This window comes from Budorcas taxicolor, chromosome 12 (genome assembly GCF_023091745.1).
Source record: "Budorcas taxicolor isolate Tak-1 chromosome 12, Takin1.1, whole genome shotgun sequence".
Classification (NCBI taxonomy): domain Eukaryota; kingdom Metazoa; phylum Chordata; class Mammalia; order Artiodactyla; family Bovidae; genus Budorcas; species Budorcas taxicolor.
Window position 1 is genome coordinate 44,039,725 of NC_068921.1, and position 18,413 is coordinate 44,058,137.

Consider the following 18,413-nt stretch of genomic DNA (forward strand, 5'->3'; position numbering starts at 1 on the left):
ATCAAGGCAGTGTGGTATTGGTGTCAGTATAGGCAGAGATATTAATAGAGTAGAACTGAGTGTCTATAAATAAATCTTCATATTTATGGCCAATAAATTTTTGATGATGCACCAAGATAACTCAATGGAAAAGAAAGATTTTTTTTTCAACAAAGAACAGTGAAACAACATGCAAAAATGATTTTGAACTATTAGCTCACATCATATTAACAATAGATTATGTTTTTAAATTTAAGACCCAAAAGTATAAAATTTCTAAAGTATTAGCATAAATTTTATGATTATCAATTAGACAATATTTTTTCTTATACTCCACCAAAAGCAGAAGAAACAGAAGAAAAGAAAATAAATTTAACTTTAGTAAGTCAATAGTTTTTGTGCTTCAAAGGGTCCTATCAAAAAGTTAAATTAGAACCCATAGAATGGGATGAAATATTTGTAGTATTATACCTGATAGAAAACTCATATATAGAATATAAAGTGAACAATAAAAGAAGAAATAACCTGAACAAAAGTTATATATATTTATCCAGAGAAGGTACCAAATGGTCAATAAGCTTATGAAATATTTCTCAAAATTACTCAGAAGAGAAATTTTTATAAAATCATGAGATACATTGTGATCATTATAATAGAAAAAGAATAAACAGTAACAAATGTTGTCAAGGATATGGAAAAATTGGCACCCTCATATTTTGCTGAAGAGATGGAAAATGGGACAGCCATTCTGGAAAATAGCTTGGCAGTTCTTCCAAAATTTAAAGATGGAGCTACCGTGTAATTCAACAACTTTTCTCATATGTACATATCCCACAGAATTTAACATATATATTCATACAAAAATACATACATGGATGTTCATTTTAGTTTTATTCATAATAACCAAAAAGTGGAAACAAATCAGAAAACCACACATTATATGATTTTATTTAAATGAATTATCTTGAGTTGGCAATTTCACCAGGACAGAAAATAGTTTAATTTTTGCTAAGGGGGCCAGGCAGATGGGACAATGGTGAGTGACTGCTATTGATTACAGGGTTTCTTTTTAGGATGATAAAAATATTTTGGAGTTTAATAGTGGTGATGACTACACACTCTGTGAATAGACTCAAAAATACTCAATTCTACACTTTAACACTTAATTTTATCTCAGTTGAAAACTAAACAAACAAAAACAAATCCTATCATATATTTAACATACAACATAAAGCATGGCATATAGAAAATCCATAATCAACAAAGCTATATTACTATTTTATCAATTTTTCCCAAAACTACTTATTTGCAAATAGTGTACTGTGAGAGTGACTTATTCAATTTTATACAAAATAAATGTTGTGGGAAAGAAGATATGATTTATAGAACTATGTGTTTCACACATACAATGCTAAAATAAAAACTCAGCATGTTGAGGCAATTGTGGTCTTAATTAGCTTCATTCCCTAAAGAGATGCATTACTCCCTGATATTACAGACTTAACATGAATACAGTTTTTTTTGCTATTTTATCCAGCAGAAGAATCAGTCTTCATTTATTGATATCTATGAAATGCTTTTGATATCTATGAATGTTTTGACATCTTCAGCTTTAACAACCAAAGAACTCATGTGGCTTTCTAATATAATCATGTAAGGATTTTTTTCAAACAAATCTAGGTGGGGGAAAGCTATATAGGTCAACTAAATTATTTTGTGTTTTTATTTTATATTAAAATTTTACTTTAGCTTCTTGCCACTTGGAGTATAATATAAGATACATGGGCAATATTGTAATCTCACTGCATATCACAAAGCAAGATATTTACCAACAATGGCAAATAAAATAAAAATCAGAAAACTGATCGAAGTGGAGGTAAATCAGAAGAACAAAAAGGTAAGTTGTTTTAATTCAGAGCTATTTTTAAAGTTTGTCTTAGATGATGGCAGATATGAATTATATTGTAGTGCTGAAGACCTTAAACTACCATTAATTTTTGTTTTTCAAATGCACTATGATTTTGCTATCCTATAAAAGTCTGGATCAGTAAATTTGCAATTAGACCTCAATACCTTTCTAATGTATATTTCTAAATGTACTTAGCCAACTATCTGACATATTTCAGGTCTTCAAAAAGTTACTAGGACTTTTTACAATCCACAGGATGAGAAACACAAATTCAGGATCTATATTATATTACTCTTTTTCAAATATTTGTTGAGGACTTTATAATTTACAAGTGATTTCACATTCATTATCATCATCCAATTTTAATCTAATTCATAACCTTGAATTGGTGGCAGATGAAGAAATGAAGGTTCATAGTTTAACTGTTGGCCCCAAATCAAGCCAATATCCCATGATAGATTGAAAACTCACACGTAGAACTTCTGAATCCAAATACAGTTCACCCCATTTCCAGGTTATTCCCTACTGGAGATCAGTTAAATCCTGTTATATTGATTTCTAGTGCCTATTGATGAGTCACTCTTTTCCTAAATCTGTTCTGCCTCTCCCCATGGGCTTTTCAAGATGGCAACGATTAAATGCAAAGATTTGACTATTCACTAATGCTAGAGAAAACCACATTAATTGCTTTCTCAGTTCACATTAACTGTTATTTCTTCCACATTGTATTACTCTGGTCTTTCCATGAAAGTTGTGCATTTTCTCTTCATAGTAGATGAATGTTACATGCTGTATGAGTACCAAATTTTGAAAACTGAGAATAACTTGAGGTCTACTCATCTAGGTATATTTTTTACAAGTCCTTGCTTTTATTTTATTTAAGAAAATGAAGTAAAATTAATACAGCACATTACTTTCCTGTACAAATAATGATTCAATGTTTATATATTTTTCAGAATGATCACCACAGCAGTTCAGTTAACATCTACCTTGACATGGTTGTAGTTTTTCCCCATGTGATGAGAACTTTCAAGATCCATTCTCCTACTACTTTCAAATATGCAATACAATATTATTAATTATAGTCACCATGCTGTACAGTATATCGCCATGACTTACTCATTTTATAACTGGAAATTTCTAATGTTGAGTTCCTTCATCCTTTTCACCCACTCTCAAAACACTGCCTCAGGCAACAACCAATCTTTGCTCTAAATCCATGATTTATTTATTTTTTTTCAGATTCCACATGTAAGTGAGGCCATATGGTTATTTTTCTCCATCTAACTTATTTCACTAGGGATAATTCCCTCAAAGCCCATCCATGTTGTTGCAAATGGCAAGATTTCATTATTCTTCATGGCTGAACAATATTTCATCATGGATATGTATCACATTTTCTTTTTCCATTCATCCATTGATGGAAACCAAAGATATTTCATCTTGGTATATTTAACATCACTCTTTTAACAGTTTAATGAACATTGATCAACACAGAAAAATGTCAAGAATCTATCCATCTATATATATGTTCATATATATATATATATATATATATATAAATCAACACATATATACATCAATATATATACATATATATTTTCCATATTAGTTCACAGCTTACTTCAAGTTAATGATAATTGATCAAAATAATACTATATTTGAACACACATTCTTACTTTCCCTGGTGGCTCAGACAGTAAAACATCTGTCTATAATGCGGGAGACCTGAGTTCAATCCCTGGGTTGGGAAGATTCTCTGGAGAAGGAAATGGCAACCCACTCCAGTACTCTTGCCTAGAAAATCCCATGGATAGAGGAGCCTGGTGCAGGCTACTGTCCATGGGGTCATAAAGAGATGGACATGGCTGAGCAACTTCACTTTCTTACTTTCAATGATACTTTCCAAAAATGATATCAATAAAGGAGAATCTTACCTAGACCATGTCTATGTGTTGACATTGGTGGTAAAACAGTCCAAGTCTTGGTTTTGGGGTTGTAACATTCAACAGTGTTCAATGTCTTCAAGCCATCTCGACCTCCAATTACAAAGAGTTTGTCATCAATAACAGCCACACCAAACTGCAATCTCCTGCCATTCATCATCCCTGCCTGGATCCACAAATTTGTTCTGAGGTCATATTTCTCTATGGTTGTAGCTCCTGATAAAACATAAATCAAAGAGTCGCTGTTCACTATAAATCCAAAAAAGAATCTTCTCGAGACACTGCACAAATTGGGATATGAAAACATTCTTATCACATTCACTTTTCTAGATGAAAAAGATGGCAAGAAAACAAAGGGAGTGTCAATTTAAGTACCTTATTTTCTCTTCTTGGCAGAGAAGACATTAATGATTAAAGTAGACACAAATGTTCAGCTTATTTGAATTATATAATGATCTCATGTTACACTACTGACTCAATGGAATCATTATTTAGCATGACAGTTCTGTACATTTTATAGCTTCCCTTTATCATTATTTGCTATAAAAAATGCAATATAAGCCTAGCCTAAAAAGGAAATATATTAAAGTCCTTTTAAATAACTAAGTTACACATGCTATCTGTATAATTTCTGAGAGTGAAGAGAGGTTAATTTAGAAAATTCTTTGCCAAATTGCTTTAAAAATTTGTCTTATGTCTTAAATAATAAAGGTTTTAAAATTCAGCTTTAAGATAACGCAAACAAATGTTAGCTGCACTTTAAAAAAAAAATCAAAAACCTTATTTTTAATAAAATGCATCCAGGGAATAACAATAGAATTTAGAGACATGAAATGATCTCCTATCCTTATCAACTATGTTATAATCTAAATAAAATAGCTTATTTTTCCTAAACACTTTTTAATGTATAAGTTTGAGAAATGCAGTGAATCTGACTAGTAAGATTGAAATTGAAAGAGTAAGCTAAATCATTGGTGACATATATTTTAAGGGATCCAGTTAAACATTTCACATTAAAAATATCTACTTTGAGCTAATTTACAAATGTTTAAGTCAGTAAACACTGATCTTGCTTCAGTGTTTCATCATAATGTTTAGACTCATATTCATCAATGTTGCATCTTTAATGATTAAATATCCTTACATTAACAAGTCAATATTTTGTGTACTTTCACTTATGCACTAAAAATTATTTTACTTGTAATATATTACAAGTTTGCAAACTAGGGAAGACATTCTTCAGAGGTCTCATTTACTCATAGAACCTAATAAGGAATGAACTAAACAAATATAAACAACTTGGCAGGAAAAATTCTACTAATTGAAGTAAAAATGGTGTAATTTATGCTCAGTTTTTATTCAAAAGTGACAAAGCAGTAATAATATAAATACTGAGTTAGAATGAATTAAATTTGGCTTTCTGATGTTATTAAATACATGAGCTGATTTTCATACAGCTAAATATGAAGTATTATAGTACTATTAACATTGTTAGAGTAAAAATGAACTTTAATATTCATGAAAGTCGTTTGATACAGTTTGTTCACATAAAATATTATTGAAATAAATCTGCTTATTTTATGCTTAATGTAATTATTATGAAAGTGAAAGTCTCTCAGTTGTGTCTGACTCTTTGTGACCCCATGGACTATACAGTCCTTGGAATTCTCCAGGCCAGAATACTGGAGTGGGTAGCCTTTTCCCTTTTCCAGGGGATCTTCCTAGCCCAGGGATTGAACCTAGATCTCCTGCATTGTAGGTGGATTCTTTATGTTTTATAATAAAATTTTATTCAAATAAATAAAAATTGAAATCCCAAGGTGAACTAAAGTTTTAAACAATTTCAAGGTCATCTGAATTATCAAAGGTTAATAGCATGGGAATGCCATGAATGTCTCAAAACTGAGTGGTATGTTATATGCAAATGCCTCTCTCTTATGACTAACTCTTGACAAATCATGACAGAAGAAACAGTGTAACCTATTTGTAATTAATCCATTGCTAAGAAACTCATATTTTGCAGATCTAGGTACACAAGGAAATAAAGGTTTGAACAACAATTTTCTTAATCTCCAAAACCTTGATCAAATTTTCTGCAGGGAATCTAAAGTATAGTCATCTTTCTAAGAGAAAAATCATTGAAAATATGTGAAGCCAATGGCCTCTGAACAACCAAAGATGATGCTATTCAAAGGGAAAATTGAGAACTTGATTTGAGATTCAAAGTCTCATTCAAGCAAACTAGGTTTGTCTTAAACCTCAACACATGGCAGGATTTTTAATTCTTACAGTGTTTTTCCTCTAGCTACAGTTTTCAAAGGTGACCTATATATTTTTATTCTAAAGTAAGTATTCAAAAGCAGAGACATTACTTTGCCAACAAGAGTCTGTCTAGTCAAGGTTATGGGTTTTACACTAGTCATGCATGGATGTGAGAGTTGAACTGTGAAGAAAGCTGAGCACCGAAGAATTAATGCTTTTGAACTGTGGTGTTGGAGAATACTCTTGAAATTCCCTTGGACTGCAAGGAGATCCAACCAGTTCATTCTAAAGGAGATCAGCCCTGGGATTTCTTTGGAAGGAATGATGCTAAAGCTGAAACTCCAGTACTTTGACCACCTCATGTGAAGAGTTGACTCACTGGAAAAGACTCTGTTGCTGGGAGGGATTGGGGGCAGGAGGAGAAGGGGACGACAGAGGATGAGATGACTGGATGGCATCACCTACTCGATGGATGTGAGTTTGACTAAGCTTCGGGAGTTGGTGATGGACAGGGAGGACTCAGCTCAGCTCAGTTCAGTCACTCAGTCATGTCCGACAATTTGCGACCCCATGAATTGCAGCACACCAGGCCTCCCTGTCCATCACTAACTCCCGGAGTTCACTCAGACTCATGTGCATCAAGTCAGTGATGCCATCCAGGCCTCTCATCCTCTGTCATCCCCTTCTCCTCCTTCCCCCAATCCCTCCCAGCATCATAGTCTTTTCCAATGAGTCAACTCTTCGCATGAGGTGGCCAAAGTACTGGAGTTTCAGCTTTAGCATCAGTCCTTCAAAGGAATCCCAGGGTTGATCTCCTTCAGAATGGACTGGTTGGATCTCCTTGCAGACCAAGGGACTCTCAAGAGTCTTCTCCAACACCACAGTTCAAAAGCATCAATTCTTCGGCGCTCAGCCTTCTTCACAGTCCAACTCTCACATCCATACATGACCACAGGAAAAACCATAGCCTTGACTACACGGACCTTAGTTCGCAAAGTAATGTCTCTCCTTTTGAATATGCTATCTAGGTTGGTCACAACTTTTCTTCCAAGGAGTAAGCGTCTTTTAATTTCATGGCTGCAGTCACCATCTGCAGTGATTTTGGAGCCCAAAAAAATAAAGTCTGACACTGTTTCCACTGTTTCCCCATCTATTTCCCATGAAGTGATGGGACCGGATGCCATGATCTTCATTTTCTGAATGTTGAGCTTTAAGCCAACTTTTTCACTCTCCTCTTTAACTTTCATTAAGAGGCTTTTTAGCTCCTCTTCACTTTCTTCCATAAGGGTGGTGTCATCTGCATATCTGAGGTTATTGATATTTCTCCCGGCAATCTTAATTCCAGCTTGTGTTTCTTCCAGTCCAGCGTTTCTCATGATGTACTCTACTGTGTGGATCACAATAAACTGCGGAAAATTCTGAAAGGGATGGCAATACCAGACCACCTAACCTGACTCTTGAGAAATCTGTATGCAGGTCAGGAAGCAACAGTTAGAACTGGACATGGAACAACTGACTCGTTCCAAATAGGAAAAGGACTATGTCAAGGCTGTATATTGTTACTCTGCTTATTTTACTTATATGCAGACAACATCATGAGAAACGCTGGACTGGAAGAAACACAAGCTGGAATTAAGATTGCTGGGAGAAATATCAATAACCTCAGATATGCAGATGACACCATCCTTATGGCAGAAAGTGAAGAGGAACTAAAAAGCCTCTTGATGACAGTGAAAGAGGAGAGTTAAAAAGTTGGCTTAAAGCTCAACATTCAGAAAATGAAGATCATGGCATCTGGTCCCATCACTTCATGGGAAATAGATGGGGAAACAGTGGAAACAGTGTCAGACTTTTTTTTTTTTTTGGACTCCAAAATCACTGCAGATGGTGACTGCAGCCATGAAATTAAAAGATGCTTACTCCTTGGAAGAAAAGTTATGACCAACCTAGATAGCATATTCAAAAGGAGAGACATTACTTTGCGGACTAAGGTCCGTGTAGTCAAGGCTATGGTTTTTCCTGTGGTCATGTATGGATGTGAGAGTTGGACTGTGAAGAAGGCTGAGCGCTGAAGAATTGATGCTTTTGAACTGTGGTGTTGGAGAAGACTCTTGAGAGTCCCTTGGACTGCAAGGAGATCCAACCAGTCCATTCTGAAGGAGATCAACCCTGGGATTTCTTTGGAAGGATTGATGCTAAAGCTGAAACTTCAGTACTTTGGCCACCTCATGCGAAGAGTTGACTCATTGGAAAAGACTCTGATGCTGGGAGGGATTGGGGGCAGGAGGAGAAGGGGACGACGGAGGATGAGATGGCTGGATGGCATCACGGACTCAATGGACGTGAGTCTGAGTGAACTCCGGGTGATAGTGATGAACAGGGAGACCTGGCATGCTGCGATTCATGGGGTCGCAAAGAGTTGGACACGACTGAGCTACTGAATTGAACTGAACTGAACTCTGCATATAAGTTAAATAATCAAGGTGACAGTATATAGCCTTGACATACTCCCTTTCCTACTTGGAACCAGTCTGTTGCTACCTGTCCAGTTGTAACTTTTGCTTTCTGACCTGCATACAGATTTCTCAAGGGGCAGGTCAGGTGGTCTGGTATTCCCATCTCTTTCAGAATTTTCCACAGTTTATTGTGATCCACATAGTCAAAGGCTTTGGCTTAGTCAATAAAGAAGAAATAGATATTTTTCTGGAACTCTCTTGGTTTTTCTATGATCCAGCAGATGTTGGCAATTTGATCTCTGGTTCTTCTGCCTTTTCTAAAACCAGTTTGAACATCAGGAAATTCACTGTTCACTGGCATTCTGCAATTCATGGGGTTGCAAAGAGTCGGACATGACTCAGCAACTGAACTGAACTTCATCAGAAATAGGAATGCATCCCTGTATTCATTATGTAAAATTTTAAAGTTATTTAAATTTAGTATTGCTATTGTAAAAAATTATCTCAAATTAGCAGCCTAACAAACACACATTATCTCTTAGTTCTGAAGTTCAGGCATTCAAATTAGATCTTGTGTTAAAATCAAGGTGTTGTGAGTTCTTTCTTTCAGGAGGCTCTAGTGAAGTGGTGCTTAGGTCTCCCATCTTCTTTGTGACCTCTCCTTTGCTCTTCAGGTCCTGCAATATAGTGTTTCTCTGATAATAATTCTTGTGAATATAATAGGCTCACCCCAATTTAATTTGAGTTAATGTAGAAAAATCTAAGGTCAGCTAATTAGCAACCTTAATTCCCTTCACAACCAGCCCCTTTCCTGCACTTGCTATGTAAACTAACATACTCATATCCTGAGGATTAGGTTTTAGACATCTTTACATACATACATAAATGTTAGTCACTCAGTTGTGTCTGACTCTGAGATTTCACAGACTGGAGCCTGCCAGGCTCCTCTGTCCATGGGACCCTCTAGGGAAGAATACTGGAGTGGATTTTTATTCCCTTCTCCAGAGGATCTTCCTGACCCAAGGATCAAATCCAGGTCTCCTGAATTGCAGGCAGATTCTTTACCATCTGAGCTAGAAGGAAGTCCCATAGATATCTTTGGGAGGCATTATTTTCCTACCTCAGAAACCCAAGTCTATGTTCACTCTACTGTTCAGTTTTGATTAGTTAAAAAAAAAAAAAAAAGAAAGAAAGAAATTTTAGTAAAACAAGTATTTCTTGATTTGTAGAGTCTACTATAGGCTTTCTCGGTGGCTCAGATGGTAAAGCGTCTGCCTGCAATGCAGGAGACACAGGTTCAATTCCTGGGTCAGGAAGTTAGTCGTCAATAAATTATTTTCTCAGTTAGTCAGCATGTAATATAAATATTTTATCCAGTTTGTAATGGTCATGAAGTTAAAAATATGCCTTTTGTTTTTTAATGAAAGTTATTAACAATAATATTCTGTAAGGAATTTTCTCACCAACATATCTCATTAGTTGTCTGTATAAACTTCTTGTGTTATACTTGTAAAAATTTATCAACCTTTTTTTTTTTTTTTTTGAGTCCTGTTGTTTCCTTTTATGTTTCCCCTTAGTGGTTTCCTGAGTCAGAGGAAGGATGAAGCCATTCTGTCTAAGCAATATTACCTTGTGTCATTCCTTAAAGTAAAGACAATATTTGTCATTACATAAATTAAAAACAGAACATGTATAAGAGTGAACTGCTATGTTCGATCTCTGGATTGTGAAGATCCCCTGGAGAAGGGCAGGGCATAGCAACCCACACCATTATTCTTGCCTGGAGAATCCTCGTGAACAGAGGAGCCTTGTGGGGTTGCAAAGAGTCAGACACGACTGAGCAACTAAGCACAGGAAGTGTTGGTTAGTAATGCATTTGGAAGAAATTAAAAAGGAAATTTTATTTTAAGACATATTTACTCTGCGGTTTCTCTGATTATGAAACCATCGCTGGTTATTTCAAATGCCTGCAAAGTGGAGGCACAACTTTAAAATATGTGACTGCAGGCCAAATAGCAGCCTATTTTTGTAAACTCTCATTCAGTAATCTGTATGACATTGGAAGATGGCTTCCAGCTTCAGATGAGAACACAGCCTTGCCAGCACCTTGCTTTGTAGCCTTTTGAGATCTTGAGCAGAGAAACCAGATATGCCTTCCTGGACCTGTGACCCACTGTGAGCTAAAAGTTGGTACTTGTTTTAAAAAGTATTTATGTCAATGTGTTACAGCAGTAATAGAGTATAGTTTATTCTAATTTGAATTTTTAAATGTATATTTTTTCCAACTTCAATAACATAACTAGAAGATATAAGATACAATACAAACACAAAAGTGTTTTTCTCATGACAAAACAAACAGCAAACTCCTTTCTTAAAATATAAAACTGAGAAAAAGTGCTCAATAAAGTGTGGTTCTAGGTATCTTTGGAATTGTTCACACATACAGTCAAATGTGATTGTAAATTACAAATGGTTTATTTCATATCTATAATTCAAATATTTAGCAATGATACTTATCTTGAACACTGCACAGAATAAAATTATAGGCGTTTTCTAAAGATAAAATAGATGTCATAAAATATAAAGAAGCTAAAGATTTTCATTCAACTCAACAGAAAGGACTTCAGGTATAGCAGAGCATTTTTACTATAACTGTGTGCCTGCTAAGTTGATTCAGTCATGTATGACTCTTTGCGACCCTATGGACTCTAGCCCACCAGGCTCCTCTCTCCTTGGGATTTTGCAGGCAAGAATACTGGAGTGGGTTTACCATTTACTCCTCCAAGGGATCTTCACTACCCAGGGATCCAATCCAGGTCTCTTGCATCTCCTGCTTTAGGAGGTGGGTTCTTTACCACTAGAGCCACCTGGGAAGTCCACACTGTAATTTTAATATAATATTAATATGCTTAGTAACAGGGCTTCTGCAATGGCTCAGTGGTAAAGAATCCACCTGCCATGAGAAACTCAGAAGAAACAGTTTCCATCCCTGCGTCAGGGAAGATTCCCTGGAGGAGGAAATGGCAGACTTGCTCCAGTACCCTTGCTGAATAATGCCATGGATAGTGGAGCTTGGTGGGCTATAGTCAATAGGGTCATAAAGAGTTGGACATGGTTGAGCAGAGAGAGCACAAGCTTAGTTACCTGACTTTCAATACTTTTTACAAACCTGTAAATCAAAGTGGTCTAAGACAGTTGAAAATACCAATAGCTGATAGTGAAGGAATAACCAGGGGAAAAATGCATTGTTTTAACTCAGAACAAGCATTTATGGCTATTACAGCAAAATACATTATATAATGACCAAAGAACATCATGGCCCAATAATAAGTAATGTATCCTGATGCCATCAAACTTTTGGAAAGTTTAAATTAGTCAGATATATATATATATACATTTTTATAGAAAACTAAATATTAAGAAGCATTTTGGAAAAATTTTAAAGCATTGGATACTTTTAAAGATACTTAAGACCTTAAACTTTAAAGAAAATATCATTATTAAAAATGATATATTTTGAAGTTTTCATATAATAAAAATTTCATGTATATACATACTTATGAAAAATATAACTTCAAGAAAATATTCTTATACTTCCAAAAAAAGTATTATTGCAGAGAAAATATCTTTCAAGGACAAATGAGTCTTTACTTTTTAGGTAATCCCTTATAAATTTTTAGGATGGCATTGCAAGCATTTCATAATTGCCGTAACACTTTCATATGTACCAAGCAAACAACCAAGGGAATTCTAGGTCCCCCAATATAAATAGTTGTAAAAGGATAAGAAACTGATATATAGCTATATAAAGACAGTCCCCAACTGTGTTTCAATGGTTTGACTTAATGATTTTTCAGCTTATGATGGTGTGAAAGTGGTATGTATTCAATAGAAATCTTAGGCTGAATCTTAATCTTTTGCTGAGCCAGCAATATGAAGTACAATACTCTCTTGTGAAGCTGGGCAGGGCAGTGAGAAGTAGTTCATATGTGGCCACATCATCAAGAAGTTAAACAACTCTTACAACCATTCTACTTTTCACTTTCAGACAGTATTCAATAAATTACATATGATTTTCAACACTCTACTGTGAAATAGGCTTTGCATTAGATGGTTTTACCCATTTGTAGGTAGACTGAGAACACTTAAGGTGGGCTAGGCTAAGTTCTGATGTTCTATAGTTTAGTGTATTAAATGCACTTTCAACTTACTATACTTTGGACTTACAATGGATTCAAGAGGTAAATTATAAATGGAGGAAGTGTTGTATAGAGATATAAATACATAGGGGCTTCTCTGGTAGGTCAGATGGTAAAGAATCAGCCTGCAATGTGGAAGATTAGGTTTGATCCCTGTGTTGGAAACATGCCTTGGAGAAGGGAATGCAATTTCTCTTATAAAAATCACATAAATTGTATAAACAACAGAACTTATTTAAATAGCACCACTAAAAGTAAGTTATCTAAAAATGAAGTCAGCAAAATAGGTTCCAACTCCAGATGAAAAAACAATAAAAAAATCTTTATTGAATAATGTTAATTTAAATGAATGGAAAGAATCATATGACTTTTGAATGAGATAGTTTGCTATTATGGAAACCATAATTATCTTAAAATCACAATTTACATAATAATGATATTTGTACAAGGTATTTATAAAATTGTGCTTGTGTTTCTCTGAACATGCAAATGTCAAATATTAGGAAATACATTTTTGAAGGTAAGACAATCTCCAATACAAAGGAATCCTGAGGAAAAATTGGCCTATGAAATATTAAAAAGTATTGTATAACCTTAGATAATTAAAAAATGTGGCTATGAAATTTAGAAAGATGATAACAGTAACCCTGTATGTGTATGTGAGACAGCAAAAGAGACACAGATGCATAGAACAGTCTTTTGGACTTTGTGGGATGGGGCGAGGGCAGGATGATATGGGAGAATGGCAGTGAAACATGTAAAATATCATGTGAAACGAATTGCCAATCCAGGTTCGATGCATGATACAGGGTGCTCGGGGCTGATGCACTGGGATGACACAGAGGGATAGGATGGAGATGGAGGTGGGAGGGGGGTTCAGGATGGGGAACACATGTACACCCATGGTGGATTCATGTCAATGTATGGCAAAACCAACACAATATTGTAAAGTATAAAAATAAATAAGTAAATAAAACTGAAGAAAAATGTGGCTTTATGATGAAATAATATGGCTATGTTAATGAACATGAAAAGAAAGGCAGAAACAACTCTAAAATGTGTGAGTATAATATGATAAATGTGGCTGTTCAAATCATTAAAAAAACATTTTACTATTCAGATGAATAGTGTTGGGGTAATCAATTGTTTGGAGAAAAAGTCATTGAGATTCTTGTCTTACTCTTTTTACAAAAATGAGGTTTAGGTGTGACATGGGTTAAAGCACAGCAAAGAGCGATATAGAACTAGCATGTTTACTCTGTGCTTCTCAGAGACATGGTAATTTTTGGTAACCTGCCTTTGGTCACATTCTACTAAAACCTTAAACATCCTAGAAGATGAAAATATAGTTGTTGAATGTTCAATTCTAGGTGGGCCTAAGAACAATAATTCATGAGGAAAACCTCGAGACTTAGAATTTTTTGTCTATATAATCACTAACCACTCAAATAATATAGTTACATCAAAAATAAAGAAACAAATCAAAAACAAAAATAGACTGACAGCAAGACTTAATGAAACAAAATTTTTAAAAAATAGCAAAAACTTTTTGCATGAATGTCGATATATCAAAGTTTTTATAAAATAAGACATTAATTACAAACATTAAAACATCTTTAAATATGTAACTTATGTTTAGTATGTTAAGAAAAATATGCTAATGTCATTAGCAGACAATAGAAAAGCAGTATGAATACAACCTGCATATTTAAAATTTATGTAAGCATTTCTAAAATTAAATTATTTTATTAAACTTCCAAAACATTTAGAAAATGTTTAATTTTGATAATTCACATCAAAACACAGTTCAGTTCAATTCAGTCACTCAGTCGTGTCCGACTCTTTGCGACCCCATGAATCGCAGCACGCCAGGGCTCCCTGTCCATCACCAACTCCCGGAGTTCACTCAGACTCACATTCATTGAGTCAGTGATGCCATCCAGCCATCTCATCCTCTGTCGTCCCCTTCTCCTCCTGCCCCCAATCCCTCCCAGCATCAGAGTCCTTTCCAATGAGTCAACACTTCTCATGAGGTGGCCAAAGTACTGGAGTTTCAGCTTTAGCATCATTTCTTCCAAAGAAATCCCAGGGCTGATCTCCTTCAGAATGGACTGGTTGGATCTCCTTGCAATCCAAGGGACTCTCAAGAGTCTTCTCCAACACCACAGTTCAAAAGCATCAATTCTTCAGTGCTCAGCCTTCTTCACAGTCCAACTCTCGCATCCATACATGACCACAGGAAAAACCATAGCCTTGACTAGACAGACCTTAGTTGGCAAAATAATGTCTCTGCTTTTGAATATGCTATCTGGGTTGGTCATAACTTTCCTTCCAAGGAGTAAGCATCTTTTAATTTCATGGCTGCAGTCACCATCTGCAGTGATTTTGGAGCCCAAAAAAATAAAGTCTGACACTGTTTCCCCATCTATTTCCCATGCTGGCTGATATTAAATCGATTCAAATATGTTCTAATAGAAATTATTAAACATTATTTCTTTATTTTTTCATTTTCTTAATAAATGTTCACTGAGCATAAACATTGTACAGGAGGCAGTGATCAAAACCATCACCATGAAAAAGAAATGCAAAAGGCAAAATGGTTGTTTAAGGAGGCCTTACAAGTAGTGCGAAAAGAAAAGACATGGAAGACAAGAAGAAAAGGAAATGATACACCCATCTGAATGCAGAGTTCCAAAGGAAAAGCAAGGACAAATAAGAAAGCCTTCCTCAGTGATCAATGCAAAGAAATAGAGGAAAGCAATAGAATGGGAAAGACTAGAGATTTCTTCAAGAAAATCAGAGATACCAAGGGAACTTTTCATGCAAAGATGGACACAGTAAAGGAAAGAAATGGTATGGACCTAAGAAAAGCAGAAGATATTAAGAAGAGGTGGCAAGAATACACAGAAGAACTGTACAAAAAAGATCATGACCCAGATAACCACAATGGTGTGATCACCCACCAAGAGCCAGACATCCTGGAATGCAAAGTCAAGTGGGTCTTTAAAGAATTTTCACTATGCACAAAGCTAGTGGAGGTGATGGAACTCCAGTTGAGCTATTTCCAGTCCTGAATGATGATGCTGTGAAAGTGCTGCAATCAATATGCCAGCAAGTTTGGAAAACTCAGCAGAAGCCACAGGACTCGAAAGGGTCAGTTTTTATTCCATTCCCAAAGAAAGGCAATGCCAAAGAATGTTCAAACTATCACACTATTACATTCATCTCGCACACTAGCAAAGTAATGCTCAAAATTCTTCAAGCCAGGCTTCAACAGTACATGAACCGTGAACTTCCAGATATTCAAGCTGGATTTAGAAAAAGCAGAGGAATCAGAGATCAAATTGTCCACACTTGTTGGATCATCAAAAAAGCAAGAGTATTCCAGAAAAACATCTACTTATGCTTTATTGACTCTGCCAAAGCCTTTGACTGTGTGGATCACAACAAACTGTGGAAAATTCTTAAAGAGATGGGAATACCAGACCTTCTGAACTGTCTTCTGTAAAATCTGTATGCAGGTCAAGAAGCAACAGTTAGAATTGGACATGGAATGACAGAATGGTTCCAGATAAGGAAAGGAGTATGTCAAGGCTATATTGACGTACTTATATGTACGTCACTCTGCTAATTTAACTTATATGCAGAGTACATCATGAGAAATGCTGGGCTTGAGGAAGCACAAGCTGGAATCAAGATTGCCAGGAGAAATATCAGTAACCTCAGCTATGCAGATGACACAACCCTTAAGGCAGAAAGCGAAGAAAAGTTCAAGAGCCTCTTGATGAAAGTGAAAGAGGAGAGTAGAAAAGTTGGCTTAAAACTCAACATTCAGGAAATGAAGATTATGGCATCTGGTTCCATCAGTTAATGGCAAATAAATGGAGAAACAATGGAAACCATGACAGAATTTAATTTTTTTGGCTCCAAAATCACTGCAGATGGTGACTGCAGCCGTGAAATTAAAAGACACTTGCTCCTTGAAGAAAGGCTGTGACAAATGTAGACAGCATATTAAAACAGACATTACTTTGCCAACAAAAGTCCATATACTCAAAGCTATGGTTTTCCAGCAGTCATGTATGGATGTGAGAGTTGGACTATAAAGAAAGCTGAGTGCTAAGGAATTGATGGTTTTGAACTGTGGTGTTGGAAAAGACTGTTGAGAGTCCCTTGCGCTTCAAGGAGATCCAACCAGTCCATCCTAAAGGAAATCAGTCCTCAAAATTCATTGGAAGGACTGATTTTGAAATTGAAACTCCAATAATTTGGCCACCTGATTCACAGAACTGACTCATTTGAAAAAGACCCTGATTCTGGAAAAGACTGAAGGTGGGAGAAGGGGATGAAAGTTTATGAGATGGTTGGATGGCATCACCGACTCAAAGGACATGAATTTGAGTAGTTTCTGGGAGTTGGTGCTGAAAAGGGAAGCCTGGAGTGCTGCAATCCATGAGGTCACAAACAGTCAGACACAACTGCATGATTGAACTGAACTGAGCATAAAGTCATACTACTTGAAAATTTTCCATTAAATATTTCTTTTTATAGCTAATGTTTGTCTAATATTAGCCAAGTTTTTGTAATTTATATTGTTATTAAAATGCCCTCTTAGGTAACTTTTTAAAAAAGTTTTAAAGTTTCTTTTTAGAAATACTTTCCTTACAATCCTTATTAGAAAATTTCTAACCTTTGTTGAAAATGTCAGCACTGATGAATGAAAGGAAACATGGCTATTTGGACAATTGGGTTTTAGTTATAATATTACTGGCTATATGACACAAATAAAAGTCACTAAAATGCCTTTTCATAAGTGTAATTAGAAATTTAAAAAAAAAAAAAACACACATGAGATTTCACTGATCTCCACCTAAATTATAAACTCTTGGAAAGTACGTTTTTATCTTTTTCATTAATGAGCACCCTCCCTTATAAAGATATTTTAATTGAAGGCTCTTTGTGATCTATAATGTTTACTCATTTCAAACTGAGGGTTTACATTAGTACCGCATGAACAGGAAAGCACAATGTCTTCTACATATCTCTCAGTCTTTTACTTCTCTTTCTCCATGAGTCTCTACCATGGAAGTAAATTGAGTTAGCCCTGCGAGGTCTATTTCCCCTTGTTAGCGAAGAACCACACATTGGAGTATTAAGATCTGGTACATATGAAATGCACCCAAACACACACTGGCTTATTCCCACGTGGGTGTCTAAAAAGATACTTGATTTAGACAAAGGATGCACTCACGTACGGTATATTCACTGGGAGATTGACCAGGAAAATATACCCAGTACTCAAGAATCCATAATTATGATGGCATTTTTTTAATTGCAAAACACTAATTTATTATTCAATCCATATTCTTTGAAAGACCCACACTATGTACAGATAAGTGACCCAAATTCTCTGACTACTAAAAGATAAAATAAAGTTTTCAGTAGACTAAATTTTGAAGAATTTAACTTATAATTTTAACCCTGATACATCCTCAGAAGAGACTTTAGAAATGACTATAGCCAAGTAGCAGCAGCAGCATAACCAAGTTAGTCACTAAGCTTTGTCTCTTTCTACTGAAGAGGAGGCTATGAAAGAAAACTTCACCAACAGGTGATTCACTTTTGACCTGAGAGACCCTTCCTTCTCTTGTCATAATGCAAC

At 35.4% G+C, this 18,413-nt stretch overlaps 1 protein-coding gene across 1 annotated transcript in view; it reads right to left on the reverse strand.

Moving 5' to 3' along the window:
- KLHL1 (kelch like family member 1) overlaps positions 1–18,413 on the reverse strand; it is a 532,887-nt gene that overhangs the window by 103,625 nt on the left and 410,849 nt on the right. The window contains exon 7 of the mRNA XM_052650221.1: positions 3,826–4,050. Coding sequence (XP_052506181.1) covers positions 3,826–4,050 — 225 coding nt within the window. The remainder of the gene's footprint in view (positions 1–3,825; positions 4,051–18,413) is intronic.